The following is a 12,873-nucleotide window of genomic DNA, read 5'->3' as shown; positions in this document are numbered from 1 at the left end:
AGCATCCAACTCTTGATTTCAGCTCAGGTCATGATCTCAGGGTTGTGGGATTGAGCCCTGTGTTGGGCTTCCCACTCAGCGAGGAGTCTGCTTGAGATTCTCTCTCTCCTTCTCCCTCTTCCCCCCCACCACTGCACGATCTCTCATTCTCTCTCTCTCTCTTCCTAAAATAAAATAATCTTTTTAAAAAATCTTATGAGTAATCAGTTTTCAAGGGAAAGGTTGTTTTTTTTTTTAATTTTTATTTACTTATTTGTCAGAGAGAGAGAGAGAAAAAGCATACAAGCAGGGGGAGCTGCAGGCAAAGGAAGAAGCAGGCTCCCCACTGAGCAAGGAGCCCGATGCAGGACTCGATCCCAGGACTCTGGGATCATGACCTGAGCCAAAGGTAGATGCTTAACCTACTGAGCCACCCAGGCATCCCAAGGGAAAGGTTTTAGTTTTTTTTCTTTTTTAGAAGTTTTATAGGAACAAATATCAGAGAAAAGCCCCTAGAGTGTTTTGCTCCATGGCAGATATGAAGCATTCTTTTTTATATGAGAGTGATAGTAGTATATCAGTTACTGAACAATGCCCTCTGAGGTTTAGAAAGGGTCTTTGAAGTTATCTGCTGTCATTTTCTATCAGGGATTCTGTGTTTAGCATTCTTGAGATACTACCTAGTACTTTTCTAGATGGTAGGGGGTGCACAAAAGTAAGAGCAATGGTAGAGGTAAAGAGACAATATTACTCTGAGTTCAGAGGAAGGAGATAGTTCTGACTGGGTAATCAGAGATTCTTCGCAATGGAAGTGGCTCAGAAGCAGGAATTTACTTAGGAATGATGGGTAGAATTGGACTTGAGAGAAGCCTTGGCACAGGCAAATATGTGAAAGTTAGCACAGTGTATGTTTGAGGAACAGGAGTCTCAGCGATGGAGTCTCAGTAGAGCATGTAATGATAATTGTTCTCCAGGAGCATTGCAGTCACTCCTAGCAAAGCATATTTGCAAGAAAGCAGGGAAAGATTAAGTCAGTAAATTGTTTTCCTTAGTCCTAATTGAGTCAGACCTCAGTTAGGACTGAATTAGGGACGAAGCAGACAAGTGTGTGTAATTCAACACAAATTGAATAAATATGCACCAAATGCCATATACTTATAATAACTATTTATGGCATACCTTCATTATAAATTATATTTATTATGTTTCAAAATATTTTTTAAACAGATGTTTGCCTTAAAAAGATACATGTGTATATTATCAACATAAAGTTTGGATTTCATATTGGTAAATTTTTAAATGCAAAAGAAGTGTTTTTTCTTATTACTTACAGACACAGGGAACATGGAGTTGCTCCACCTATATGGAAGTGAAAAGCAGAAGCAGCAGTGGCTTGAGCCTCTTCTTCAAGGGAACATTGCCTCCTGTTTCTGTATGACAGGTAAAAGCAAATCATGGTTCTCCCCTTGTGCAGTCAGTCATCCTGGAGTTGTTATAGATGAGCTAAAATGAAAGAATGGCTTTGTATGTCAGGCAAATTTGCCCATGGACAGAGATAGGCATATGTTTGTTTTGAGCCCAATTTCAAATTTTGGCATTTTTAAATGTGCAGAATAAAATTGTCCTCCCATTTGGGAGGATACCAAGTGATGTTTTCTGGCAGTTTACTTTAGGCATTTAGCAGCAGAGTAAACCTAACTTCATAATCTTTTGACTTGCATTTCTAAAATTGCCATGTATGTATATTTAATATCTTTTTTGCCCTTGTGTATGAAATAGTCGTCTTTGTAATAATTTTTATTGATAGTTACAAAATACTTAACTCTGCCATAAACCTAGAAAAATAGACCATTCAGCAATGCTGGTCACATAGTTCAAATTATGATCATATGGGGAAGTAAAATTAGGAGCATGTTAAAAATGGGTTTGGTACCGTTTGTACATAGGAAACAGCAATTGAGAATTCTTCAAAGGAAAAAGTTATCATTTTATAGTTGAGTTTAGAATTAAACTAAATGTCATCTGGCCATAATTTTAGCCAGATTTAAAAGTCTTCTATAACACTGTATGTATTTATAATAGCAAAACTGATCTCCATTTAAAATCAGTGAGAGGCATTTATTGAACATCTGCAGTGACATGTTGTCTACAAAGCACTAATTGGAGGTTACAAAATAAGTACACAGATCCCTTTCTAAAGGAACCCCATGGGTCTCTAGTTTTAGAAATAGAACACACAAAATATCTGAAGGACCCATTTAAAAGAGCAGCATATTAACAAGTGCAGATTACTGTGATTGAGGGCTAGCCTGTACATTTTGAAATGCCATATAGTAAAGCAGTTGTGTGAGGGTGTCCCATGGAAAACTTTCTGAAGACATTGTGCTGAGCAGGCTTTACAGAATGCAAAATAAGTCAGTGAGAGCATTCCTGATGGAATTTGCAAGGTACAGTTGGAAATTGTCTAAGATAGTAAACTAGATGGTGGGGAAATCTGGCTTGCAAATATTTAGTATTTAGTAGATTTCCACTGTGGACAATAAACCACAATGTTCCTACTTTTGATGATTAGAGAAAGGATTGAGTGCATTATCTCAAATCATGTATCAGTGAGGAAGCCAAGAGCACAATTCAGATTGCTGATCCCAGTGTTCGATATTCATTCATTCATTCTTCCAATGCACATTTACTGAATACCTACTATGTGTAGATTATAGGAGAACCAGAGTGGAAGAAGGGAGGAAGGTTAGGAACATGCCTCTATCCTCAAAGAGTTCACATTTCCTTATCTAAAGTCTCTTTGTAAACTGATGATGTCTGCCTGCCTGTAAATTCAACCTTTGCTTATTTATAGAGCCCAATGTAGCTTCGAGTGATGCCACAAATATTGAATGTAGCATCCAACGAGATGGAGATAGCTATGTAATTAATGGCAAGAAATGGTGGAGCAGTGGTGAGTATTCAGATCCATCCTTTGTCCCAGGTGCTGTGCTAGAATAATATGATACATAGTTATTAGTTTCATGATCACCATTCTTTAAATTCTGCCTTTGAAAGCATATTCAAATTTAGAAATATTTGATTAAATGAAAGTAATTTTTTAAAAACATTTATTTATTTTGGGAGCACCTGGGTGGCTCAGTCGTTGGGCGTCTGCCTTCAGCTCAGGTCATGATCCCAGGGTTCTGGGATCGAGTCCCGCATCGGGCTCCCTCCTCGGCGGGAGGCCTGCTTCTCCCTCTGCCACTCCCCCTGCTTGTGTTCCATCTCTCACTGTGTCTCTCTCTGTCAAATAAATAAGTAAAATCTTAAAATATATATATATTTATTTATTTTGGAGAGAGGGAGAGAGTGCAGGGGTGGGAGTTAGCGCAGAGGCAGAGGGAGAGGGAGAGAGAAACTCCAAGCAGACTCCATGCTGAGTGTAGAGCCCAACCTGGGGATTGATCTCACGACCTGAGCCAAAACCGAGAGTCAGAGGCTCAACCAACAGTGCCACAAAGGCTCCCCAAAGAAAAGTAATTTTAAAATAACATATCTTGATTAGGTGATATTTATTTTAAGAGCAGAAAACATGTCTTTTTTTTCCCTACAATTTTACAGTTCACGGTTTTTGTTGTTTTTTTTTTTTAAGATTTTATTTATTTGACAGAGAGAGACACAGTGAGAGAGGGAACACAAGCAGGGGGAGTGGGAGAGGGAGAAGCAGGCTTCCCGCTGAGCAGGGAGCCCGATGCGGGACTCGATCCCAGAACCCCGGGATCATGACCTGAGCCGAAGGCAGATGCTTAATGACTGAGCCACCCAGGCGCCCCTACAGTTCACAGTTTTTTTATAGTTTACGAGAGAGAAAATTCATATTAGTGCACACTATTGATCAATGTAATTTCTATCAAAATTAAATTTCAGTAGGGACATATTAAATGAACTGTAATAATTTATAAATAATTGTAGTTAAAGAGATAAGATATACATGTTATTAAAAATTGTGTCACATACTTTTATTGCTTAAAAATGCAAGTGCTTAAGCAAAAAATAAGAATCTATACATAAGAATATGTATTGGTAAGTCAACCCTCAGTAATAGACTCACATAAATGGATGAGCCCTTTAGGAAGTCACAAAATTGGCATCTAGGTAAATATGATTATCTAAAGATTGCTTCTAGAGTATACATGTAAATCTAACAGGATAACCAGTTTATTACTAAAGAAAATTGACATCATGGAAGCAAATTGTATGTTCAGAAATTTACCAGGGATAAAAAGAAAAAAAAAAATTACCAGGGGTGTATTAAAAGGGCCAGTAAAGCTATTTATGTAATTTCTTAATTGTTAAATTGTTATTCTTTCTGGGGTCTTAGGAAATCACAAACTAAGAAATAGGAAAAAAGGATTAAATTTTGCTGTATAGTTATTCAAGTACTGAAATTATGCAGTGAGATCATTCTTACATTAAAATTTAGATCATTTAAAATAATTAGAAATGCCCCTTAATATAAGCCTTTTTATTAATCTGTTTCAGATGGCCTAATTCATAGCATACTCTTTTTATTATTTATGCCTGTTAATACTATTTTCCTATATTGTTAATTTTAAGTTCATGTTTTGTGCATTTATTATTTCGTTTCCTCCTCTTCCTGGTTGCTATATTCTCCCCATCCTCCCCCCACCTCTTGATTGCTGTAAATTGGCACCACGGTGTTTGAGATTTAAGTTTCAGAATAAAGCAGATGTTTTATCTGAGGGAGAAGCAGCATTCATGTGTATCGAAGCAAGAGATAGCAGTGTTACATTTAAATGCTAAAAGTACTGGTTGGCTCTGTAGGATCTTCTGAATCAAAAGGAATCTCCTCCACGTTTTGTCTTTGTCTTCTCCAGGACCCATATTTCTTAGCAACTTTCATAATGTAGTTTTTAAAAGAGGCTCCCATGAAAACATACAGGATTGGGTTGAGGCAGCTGTGAAAGAGTGCAATGCTCTCCGTGATTTGGACGGCAACATCCATGCGTTTGCTCATGTCGCAGTCGGTGATCAGGGAGTAGATGATGTCTATGACTTGGCAGAACCTGACAATGTTATAAGGCAGCTGAGTGACAATGAAAACTATAACCACTGTGAGCAGAACTTTGAGGGGTCGAGATTTTTTAATGTTGGGCATCCTGATGAGTGTCCTTGCTGTGACAAAGTAGCACACTCCCATAATAAGAAAGGGTATTACAAATCCGATGCAGATTTCCAGCATTTGAATTGATGCTTTCACTGAGGTTCCTAGGTGATATGGAAAGGTGGGAATGCACCTAGCCTTGTCATTTACTGTGTAAAAAACCAGCTGAGGTATACTCAGCAAGATGGCAGCCGTCCAGACACAGGAACAGATAAGCCAGCATGGTTTCCCCACTCCTGTTTGACCTGGGGCTTTAGTTACTGCCCAGTATCTGTCTATGCTGATACAAGCCAGAAACTGCATTCCAGAGACGAAGTTGACTGTGTACAAGGCTGAAGTGACTTTGCACATGATTCTCCCTAACACCCATCCATGAACTGCATTAACTGCCCAAAAAGGCAGAGTGAATAGAAGGAATAAATCTGCCACTGCCAAGTTCAGGATGTACACATCTGTTTTGGTTCTCTGCTTCTTGTAATAGGCATAAATTGCCACAACTATGGAATTGCCTGCAATTCCAATGATGAAAGCTATTGTGAAGAAGGCAGGCAAGAAAACTTTTGCAAATTTTCTGACTTCCTCTTTTATACAGATCACTTCATACTGACTATAGTCATGAGTGCCATTCACTTCATTTTCCTCATCATAGTAATCTGTTGACTGGTTGTGTTCCAAAGCCATGGCTCCAATCTAAATGTCAAAAAGAACATAGAATATTCATTTTAATATTGTTTAAAAGGAAACACTTTAATCTAGCATATGTTTTGTTCTTTTACTAGAGAGTAGATTGTTGCTATAACATAGGTGAGGCTGAATCTGCTGCTCTTTGAAATTTGAAACTCTTCAATGGAAGCCACACTGGAGTATATACCCAAGATTAGTTCTTCATCCCCTGTTTTTACAAGTCTGTGTGCAGGAGCTGGAATTTACACAAGAACAATAAAAATAATACCCTGAGGAACTTTCTTAATCATTAAACCCTAAATCAAAGTAATGACTTTTATGTAAAAATAGTTTTTAAAATATGAAATATAGTCATTTCAACAAAAGGAATAAAAAGTCTTATATTTTTTACATATACAACTTTGTGATTCTTATGCAGGATATTGGCAGTAAATTAAGTAAATTATTTTATTCATCTGAAATAAATTTATTTTTATTATTTATAAACATTTTTAAAAATAAATTTATTTTAAAATAAGTTAACTAAATTACCTCAGTGTTTATACTTCATTTCACTAGTTGGCCTTTATAAAACAAAGTTTCCTCTAGTTAGCTTCCCTTCAAACCCTGTCACACATGCTGAATGTATGCTATCATTCAATAGCAGCATTCCACTAGTTACCGAAGTCTTAAGCCTACACTGTCCTTGACCTCTCTCATCTTCATCCGAATTTCCAGTCAGACCCTAAATTCTGCCTTTACCTTTCCAATAGATTGTGAATCTGCCTCTTTCTTTTAATTTGCCCTCTTTGACACATCTGCACCATCGACCACCATTGTTCCTGACCTGGCCCATTACAATATCTTCCCAACTGGTATCTGCTACTCTTAATCCTCCTTACCACCTCTTTGTCAAAATCATTTTTCTTACTGCCACCAGAGTTCTGTACCTCTGAAATGTCAATCTGTCACTCTTCTGCTTAGCTCCTCACCTGAAAGACACATTACTCCACCTGAAAGATACAATCCAAGCTCCTTAGCATGATGCCCATGGCTCCCTCCATAATGTGGTCCTACCCATGGTTCCCGCTACATCTCTCTACTATGCACCCCACACTGTGCTACATCTCTCTACTACACGCCCCAGACAGTTAGAGTACTCATCTGCAAGCACTTTGCTGGCACACACCATGCTGTAGCACATGTCTACATCATTACTCATTCTGTTCCTTCATCTGATAGACCGTTTCCTGCCCTTCCCTTAAAGGGCCAATTCCTCCTCAGTTAACTTGGACATCACCTCCCCAGAAGACTTTTGTGATCCAATAGCTAGATCTACATATATACCTACGTTCATTCTCAGAGAACTGACCCCATCCTGTGGAAAAGATGGGTTTCTTAGTTCCCTAAGAGTATGACCTGTTGGATTTATGTTTGTAATGAATACCTTATGGAGTGGCTGGTATACACTAGGTGCTTAGTAAATATTTGTCAAACTAAAGGTTTTACAAGCAGATATAAAGCTATTAGTCTAGAATAGATAGATTATATGGCAGGAATCTTCTTGTCTCATCATTAGTTATTTTATGGTATTGGTTATTAACACCTTATAGAAGTAAGATAAGCTCGCACAGAATTCACAAGTTTTTTTGTTTTTGTTTTTTTAAGATTTTATTTATTTGACAGAGAGAGAGAGCACAGGCAGGGGGAGCAGCAGGCAGAGGGAGAGGAAGAAGCAGCCTCCTGGCTGAGTAGGGAGCCTGATGCGGCGCTGGATCCCAGGACCCTGGGATCAGGACCTGAGCCAAAGGCAGATGCTAAACCAAGCCACCCAGGCGCCCCCAGAATTCACAAGTTTTAAAATGTATATAAAATTGACTTTCAGTGTTTTTATTTTACTGCTGAGTTTTATTTTGCTTTTTCCTTAGCCTTTCTGTCTCCCTTTGGTTATTTTTGTCCTTGGAAGAAGCTCTAACATTCTTTTTTTTTTTTTTTTTTTAAAGATTTTATTTATTTGACAGGGAGAGATACAGCGAGAGAGGGAACACAAGCAGCGGGAGTGGGAGAGGGAGAAGCAGGCTTCCCGCAGAGCAGGGAGCCCGATGCGGGGCTCAATCCCAGGACCCTGGGATCATGACCTGAGCCGAAGGCAGACACTTAACGACTGAGCCACCCAGGCGCCCCGAAACTCTAACATTCTTATAGAATCATTCAAAACAGTGTGCCAATTTATGGTACATTTCCAAAAGAATATTCTTATTCTTACTAACCCTTTTTGGATGAGTAAAGCAGAGAAGGCTCCTCAAGGAAACATACCACATAGAAGAATTGCTTTCATTATGTACAAACCAGGTGCCAACAATTTAAAATGACTATTTTTACCCTTAAGTTTATTTGAAAAGTTCCAATCTGGAAGACCATTCTATGCTGATCATCATTTTCTTATGTGTTAATTATTAACACAGTATGAACTTTATTCTTTCTTTCTCATTCATCACAAATCTTGAACCTGGTGATAAGGAATAATATGCCCAAATAATATAAGACACTAAGGAAGTATATTTTTAAATAAGAATCTTACTAAAAAATGTGAGTAAATAGGACAGGAATGGAAATTATTTGCAGGAATTGATCCTTCTGGCAGATATACAGGAACACATTTTAGATGTCTTTATAATTATTACAAGAACAAAAAAATAGCATTTGTAAAATAAAGCAGAAAATAATGGTATAGCAAAACCTATTTTCTCATTAACAAAGTTTTGTAGGCAAGTAATGATATTAACATAATACCAGAAATAATAAAATATTTTCTTCTTGCTATATTCAGATTTTTGTTTTAAGATTAAAGTGTATAGCTGTTTTCAAATAGCTCTTTTTTGCACATGTTAACATTTAGACTTTTGTGCATTAAGACTCCCTTTACATAGGTAAATATACAAAGTCTTTGGGCTTTAAAAAACAATCTTATCCAAGTTAGAATGAGAAAATGAAAAAACCAACCTGTTTCAGCGTACAGAGAGGAGCAGTCTTGAGTGTAGAGTAAAAATCAAATGACCTCTTTAACTCAGGCTACTTTTGTTTTCGTTTTACACCCCGCCTTTGTCTTGCATCCAAGAGGGCTTTCCTGAAATTTAACCTTGTGAGCACTTGATCTTTTATTTTTTGTATAACCATGCTGTGAAGTCAAATCCAAGTTCTAAAGTGTCTTAGGGTACAAATCTGGGGAAGAATTCCATCTTGTTTCAAAAACTACATACCTTTCAAAGTTTCCACTTAGATGAAAGGAACAAGAAAGTGCCTGCTGCTGAGGAACCGATGGCCAAACCAAAAAAATTCACCCCAGAGAGCCTCAAGGCAGCTAATGAGCACTTGTAGGTAGGATCTAGAGAAATACTCTCAAAAGTTATTTTGTTTAGGAAAGAAAAGAAAAATGACTTTAACTCAGAAGGTTCTTTTTAAAGACCAAATTATCACAGACTAAATTCTGAGTAATAATTAGGCATTTATAGAACTTAGTATTTTTTGTGTCACATCATTTAATATTTTAAACTATTAAACTACTCTTGACTTTGCTATATTTCTTCCCTATCCTTGACCCCAGAGTATGCCTTTCCCCAAGACTTTAAACTCTCTTGCACTCTTTAAACTTTTTTTTTAAAGACCAGCATACAAACCTTCAAAATCCTTTTGTCTGGGGACGTTGTTCTTCCCACGCCTCCAAACAAATGAACGTTGGAGAAGAAATGCGGGCAGATTCAGCCCTTCTATTTGAACTGGACTCTCCATACATTTTGTATAACAATACCCTTTATTTCTTTTCTCATGCAAAGCTAGGCTCAGTCTCCACCTGCAGAAATTATAGGCAGCATATAGATGGGTCTTGTTTTTTTATCCTTTCTGACACCATGTCTTTTGATTGGAACATTTAGTCCATTGACATTCAAAGTAATTATTGATATATATGTATTTATTGCTATTTTGTTACTTGTTTTGTGGTTGTTTTTGCAGTTTTTCTCTGATCCTTTCTTGCTCTCTTTCATGGTTTGCTGGTTTTCTTTAGTGATATACTTGGATTCCTTACTCTTCATTTTTTGCATATCTATTACTGTTTTTTGATTTGTGTTACCATTAGGTTTATATATAACATCTTTTGCTTATAGTAGTCTATATTAAGCTGATGGTTGCTTAAGTTTGAACTCATTCTTTATTCCTCTCCCCTCCACATTTCAGATATTTGGTATCATATTTTACATCCTTTTATTTTGTGCTTCTCTTGACTGATTTTTACAGATATGCTTAATTTTTTTTTTCTTTTGTACTTGTATTTTTTTTTTTTTACTCTTACTTATGGTTTTTGTTTTCCATTCACAGAGTCCCCCTTAACACTTCTTGTAGGCATGGTTTAGTGGTCATGAATTCTTTTAACTTTTGTTTGTCTGGGAAATTCTTTATCTCCTCTTCTATTCTGAATGATAACCTTGCTGGATAGAGTATTCTTGGCTGCGGATTTTTCCCTTTTAAAACTTTGAATATATCATGCCACTCTCTTCTGGACTGGAAAGTTTCTGATGAAAATTGAGCTGATAGACTTATAGGGTTTCCTTTGTATTTAATGGTCTTCTTTTCTTTTGCAACCTGTAACATTCTTTCTTTATCACTGCTTTTTTTTTGGTTTGTTTTTTTGGGGTTTTTTTTGTCATTTTAATTGCTCTGTGTCTTGGTGTGGACCTCCTTGGGTTGAATTTGTTGGGGGAGTCTCTGTGCCTCCTGTGTTTCCCTTTCCAGATTCAGGAAGTTTTCAGTTCTTATTTCTTCAAATACATTTTCTGCCTCCCTTTCTCTCTCTTCTGGGATCCCTATAATGTGAATATTATTATGCTTGATGGAGTCACTGAGTTCTCTAAGTCTATTTTCATGATGCAATATTTGTCTCTCACCTTCTCCGCTTGATTGCTTTCCATTACTCTGTCCTCCAGGTCACTGATTCGTTCCTCTGCTTCCTATAGCCTACTATTTATTTCATCTATTGTATTTTTAATTTCATTTATTGAGTTTTTCATCTCTGATATGTTAGCTTTTATCTCTTTGTCAAGGGTCTCACTAATGTCCTCCACCTACCTCTGAAGTCCAGAGTATCTTTACGATTATTACTTTAAATTCTCTATCAGGCCCATTACTTATTTCTGTTTCACTTAGATCTCCTGCTGTGATTTTATCTTATTCTTTCATTTGGGACATATTTTTCTGTCTCCTCATTTTTCTACCTCTCTGTGTCTGTTTTGGTGTTAGGAAAGTTAACTGTATCATCTGCTCTTGAAAGTAGTTGCTTTATGAAGAAGAGGTTCTGTAGTGCCCTGCAGTGCAGTGTCTGCTGTTCACCAGAACCTGGCACTTCACCTGTGTGTGTTGCTTGCATCCTGCTCTTGTGTCTGAGTTGCTTTTCCTTTCAGTCCAGACATCTACACTGAATCTCTGACTGTTGTGGGCTGTGCTTGCTCTCTGTGATGTTAGTGAGACCCACGAAGGCTGGTTTTGAGGGGGCATGACTGCAGAAGGGCTTGCGGGCAGGACGGCGGAGTTAGCAATATTTATTCTGAGCTTCTAGTCCTAGGCTGGATCCCCTGAAGTGCAGAGGCATTAACAAAATTTGTGCTGAACCCAGGGCTGAAGCCAGCAGTCTTGGAGTGGGCAAGTGTTCCAGGAGAACTTATGGGTGGGGTGCATTGCTAGCAGGTCAGGCAGATAGCTTTCTGGTTTATTTACTCAGAGGTGATTGAAATCTAGTTGTAAACATGGGACAGTGGTCCTCCTACTCGGCCATCTTCGCAAACCTCCTCTCTTACCTCTTGTTCTTGATCTTATATACGCTGGAGCAGTGTGAAGTGAACAAGTAAACCTCCCCTAAATTCTTAGACAGGCCCACAAAATCCTGCAAGGTCTGCCTCCATCCCTCATTGCCTCTCTGACCTTATTTCCTACTCCTTTACGCTTTGCTTGTTTGGTCTGCCACACCAACTTTCTTGCTGTTTTGGAATGTACCAGCCACATTCCTTCTTAGGGCTTTTGTACTGTCTCTTCTCTCTGTCTGGAATGTGCTTCCTCTTAATATTTGCAGGCTTTACTCCCTCATCTCTCAAGGCTTTGTGCAGTCACCACCACCTCCTCACTGAGGCAATCCCTGATTACTGTATTTAAAATACCCCTCACCTGCCTATATTCCAATCTAGCTTACCCATAGTACTTATCCTCTGTTAATTTACTATATAATTTGTATTATGTTTGCTGTTATCTCGCCCTATATTAGAATATAAGTTTCATCAGAGCAGGGACTTTTATTTGCTTTCTTCAGTGATACATACCAAGTGCCTAGAATAGTGCCTGGCACATAGTCAATATTTTGAATTAATAAATAATCCTACTTTCCCTTCTGATTATCAATTTATTTCACTTTCCCTTGATGCTATACTTCTTTAATGATTCATCTATAACTGCAGCCTCCATAATTAACAATTATGTAATCTCTTCAATCCATCTATATTATATGTAGAAACAATACTGACTTGTGAGCCTTTGTGCAGTGCTATTAATCCTATCTAGAATACTCCTCCCCCTCCACTTTAGCTCCCTAACTCCTATTTAGGATTCAGATTCAGATCTGACCTTAACATTACTTAATTCACGAAGCCTTCCTTAACCTTTTAGATTAGATCAGATGTATGTACTCTTTACTCCTATAGTACAATCTCGCTCTGTTATTAGTACTTAGTAAAATTTTCTATCAGTAAAGTTTTCTGTCTTCCATAGCAATCATGTATCCTGCTGTATCCTCAACATTTAGCTGTGTGCCTTACTTATGGTACCAGTTTATTGAATAATAATTAAATACATGAATGAATGAATGAATGATTCAATAAGTCAATCAGAGTTTAACTTATCCTCCACAGACAAGTTTAGCAATGGAGCTGGAATTTTTTTTTTTTAAGATTTTATTTATTTATTTGACAGAGAGAGAGAGGGCAGAAGCAGGCAGAGCAGCAGGCAGAGGGAGAGGGAGAAACAGG

The 12,873-nt window shown here is 37.6% G+C and overlaps 2 protein-coding genes across 4 annotated transcripts in view; one reads left to right on the top strand and one right to left on the bottom strand.

Annotated features, from left to right (window-relative positions):
- ACAD11 (acyl-CoA dehydrogenase family member 11) overlaps nt 1-12,873 on the top strand; it is a 101,265-nt gene that overhangs the window by 46,704 nt on the left and 41,688 nt on the right. The window contains exons 13-14 of the mRNA XM_034994739.1: nt 1,313-1,420; nt 2,834-2,932. Of these exons, the coding sequence (XP_034850630.1) occupies nt 1,313-1,420; nt 2,834-2,932 (207 nt within the window). The remainder of the gene's footprint in view (nt 1-1,312; nt 1,421-2,833; nt 2,933-12,873) is intronic.
- ACKR4 (atypical chemokine receptor 4) lies at nt 3,956-8,903 on the bottom strand. Of its 3 annotated transcripts, none has more exons than XM_034994752.1 (2): nt 8,813-8,903; nt 3,956-5,836 (listed from the first exon to the last, which is right to left on the bottom strand). In XM_034994752.1, exon 2 carries the CDS (start codon nt 5,825-5,827, stop codon nt 4,775-4,777), a length of 1,053 nt encoding a protein of 350 aa, XP_034850643.1. In that variant the 5' UTR covers nt 5,828-5,836; nt 8,813-8,903; the 3' UTR covers nt 3,956-4,774. The 3 variants fall into 3 exon arrangements, with proteins under 3 accessions (XP_034850643.1, XP_034850657.1, XP_034850650.1); XM_034994766.1 differs by lacking the exon at nt 8,813-8,903 and adding an exon at nt 6,760-6,778; XM_034994759.1 differs by lacking the exon at nt 8,813-8,903 and adding an exon at nt 6,018-6,037.

Source organism: Mirounga leonina, unplaced genomic scaffold (assembly GCF_011800145.1).
Source record: "Mirounga leonina isolate KUSES-001 unplaced genomic scaffold, KU_Mleo_1.0 Mir_115, whole genome shotgun sequence".
NCBI lineage: Eukaryota > Metazoa > Chordata > Mammalia > Carnivora > Phocidae > Mirounga > Mirounga leonina.
This window is presented reverse-complemented; position numbering and strand designations above follow the sequence as displayed.

Excerpts from the sequence above, each read along its gene's own strand:
- ACKR4 (XM_034994752.1), bottom strand. The coding sequence starts at position 5,827 with ATGGCTTTGGAACACAACCAGTCAACAGATTACTATGATGAGGAAAAT.